Below are 2,935 nucleotides of genomic sequence, written 5' to 3' on the forward strand. Positions count from 1 at the left end.
AGTAAAACTTCTAGTTTATTAAAAAAACAAACCAGTCCCCTAATTTGTTGTTAACAGAGTCAGGCCACTTTACCACAAATCATGTAATTAAGCTGCAATATATTTTATATCCAGCCTTTTCTGTTTGACAGTCTAAGAAAGTAATCACTACCATATTCCATACTGCTGGAAAAAGATTTCAAAACTGTGCAGACCACATTCTCAGGCTGGACACTTCTACATGAAATCCACACTCAACAGTCCTTCAGGGATGTCTTCCCCTCCAATCCAACCCCTAACTTTGGATAACTGTTGTTATTGTCTGTAGGCCTATTATACTATTTACCCATATATGCGTGTTTGTGTGTGTGTGTGTGTTTGTGTGTGTGTGTGTATACATATGTATACATCCCTTATTAGACCTTAAAGTCTTATCAAGTAAGGAGCCCTCTTTTACGGTATCTTTTTAGCATCCAGTGCAGTATTAATAAATAGTATGTCTAAAAGAAATACCTAAAATGAGGGAAACTGTGTATCATTACTTCCAAATGTCTACCAATTAAGCTTTTGGGAGCTTCTACTACATAAAAACTATGAATAATGCCTTCATTGCAATGGGATATGTAGACTATTCACTTAAGTAAGCATACATTAAGATGTCTTAAAACTGCCAAAAACCTAAAACTTAAACTTCAATTTTCATGTCATTGTTTCCTTTCTACTTAACTCTATTCTACCTGCTCCCTTGTAGAGTAGTTAAAATTCCTAGCATTAGAAGGGTAGCATATAAAGATTATTGCCAAAAAGCAGCTATGTTACAATTTAAAACTACAGTTACATTAATGAATGAGCAGGAAATGTAACATATAAAATGGACTTAACACTATGCCACAGAGATTACTGGCAAAGATAGAAGCAGCTCACACATTTTAACAGAAAGGAAAATCTAAGGTTATTTAAGGTAGTAAAGCTATAGTTATCTCTGCCAATGGCATGTATAAATGATGTAGAACTTACAATGGAACTGGGAACAGAACCAGAGAGAATTGTTTATAAAATACAAGAAAGGTGGGCATCATACAATGAGCCACTTCTACAGTTGATGTACATAATGATTTTATTGTGACTCTTTCACATATGACAATTTTTCATAAGTTCCTATAAAATGTAGAACCTTCATTAGAAAATCATTGCAAACTGAATTTTAAAATAGTCACCTGTAGCTTGAGGAAATCCAATGGCTGGGGCAAATCCAGCAGCCCCTGCATACGGTGAGGAAATTATACCTGGTGCACCTAATGGAGAAGAGAAGCTAAAATAAAGATACTACCTTCTACTGATATGGTTACCAAAACAATGTAAATTGCTATATCAGAGTATATTATTGATAAAAAGACTTTGCTACAGGTTAAAGACTTGTTCAATAGGTGATCCCTATTCTGTAAGTATACAGCTGGGTTCAAGGTTCAAGAGTATAGTCAAGCTACAGTAGGTTTTTAAAGATTAGGACTAGATTGAGATTCTTGACTGTATTTAGAACACTGTTTCTAAATGAAAATCACCAAATACTGCAAGTGGTCTAAGAAGAAAGGATCACAGGGATTTTCTTCACTTGCCTTTAGGAAGCCTGGTGATTGGGTACCATCAACAAAAATAGGAAACTCCAACAAAGGAGTGAGTTCTAGTAGAAAAATGATTAATTTGGTTTTGGACATGTTAAGTTTGAGGTGATACTAAGACATTCAAATGGAAATGCCCACAATGGAAATGAGGGGGCAAACTCAGAATAAACATTCTAAATAGAAACATAGATTTGTAAATCATCTGTGTAGAAATAAATGTGAAATGAGAATTCCAATACAAAAGCGTAAGACAAGAAATGAAGGGCGCTAAAGATCAAGTCTGGGGATATTACAACACCTAAGTAGTAAGAAAAGGAAAAGATAACCTCCAAAGAAAAAGAGAAAAGGGGGAAAGCCACAGAAATAGAAAAACCAGTGAATTACATCCCTCAAAATCTAGAGGAACAGAATTTGAATGAAGTGGAGGAGGTAAGTGGTCAAAGAAAATGAGAAATGCTGATATAATTTTATTCCATTCATTAAAGAGAATTATTTAACAATGTGTTAAATATATTAACTGCATTTTATAATAGTTCAAGATAATGTAGAAATAAGAGATTACAGAAATAGAGCTAGAAGAGAAAATTGGTAAGTGATGATACCAAAATGGGAATAATTAATGAAATAAGAGAAAGCAGAATCCATTGAGCAAATATTTGTTAAAAGCATATTATAAGCCAATCTTCTAGTACTGAGGTAGCAGTGAACAAAGAATCTCTGTCTTTGCTAAATTTATATTCAAGTAGGTTTAAGATCAAAAGAATTAATTTTTTACCAGAAAGAAGAACTATTAAGATCTAAGGAGGAAGTTAATGAACAAGAAAAAGATGAAAAACATTATGAGGTTTAAAAAGGCTTAAAGATGAATATGAGCAATTAGGGAAATTTATGCTAGACAGCCTAAATGGTTAAACATGAGGGGAGGTATGGTAGATTTTTCTATTATTGTTCCAAAAATTCAGTTGCCCCTTCCAAACAACACTGGCTAGTCATGTCACTTCCTGTACCCTATGAGAGGAGCATATATTTCTAAGCAATTCATGCTGGGGCTTGATCGTGTGATATGTTTTAGCCAAGGAACACAGACATACATGATATAAGCAACCTCTACATAGAAGCTTTAAGAGGCATTCTGAGTTTATACCAGCAAGATATGCCATGTCCCAAATAGGGGTGACACTTCCAGCCTGGGCCAGAGATCAAAAAAGATGTAAGAAGGAGAGCTGGAATAGCTGACTCATGGCCACAAAAGACATGTGAGGGGGAAATAAATGTTAATTGGTATAAACCACAGAATTGGGGGAAGAGGACAGGAGTTTTTTAATTCAGAAAAG

The 2,935-nt window shown here is 34.5% G+C and overlaps 1 protein-coding gene across 4 annotated transcripts in view; it reads right to left on the reverse strand.

Annotated features, from left to right (window-relative positions):
- The window catches only part of PTBP3 (polypyrimidine tract binding protein 3), a 131,968-nt gene that overhangs the window by 8,840 nt on the left and 120,193 nt on the right, over positions 1-2,935 (reverse strand). For all 4 annotated transcript variants that reach the window (XM_037798446.1, XM_037798445.1, XM_037798444.1 and 1 more), the window contains one exon: positions 1,197-1,274. In XM_037798446.1, the coding sequence (XP_037654374.1) occupies positions 1,197-1,274 (78 nt within the window). The remainder of the gene's footprint in view (positions 1-1,196; positions 1,275-2,935) is intronic.

Source organism: Choloepus didactylus, chromosome 10 (assembly GCF_015220235.1).
Source record: "Choloepus didactylus isolate mChoDid1 chromosome 10, mChoDid1.pri, whole genome shotgun sequence".
Classification (NCBI taxonomy): Eukaryota; Metazoa; Chordata; class Mammalia; order Pilosa; family Megalonychidae; genus Choloepus; species Choloepus didactylus.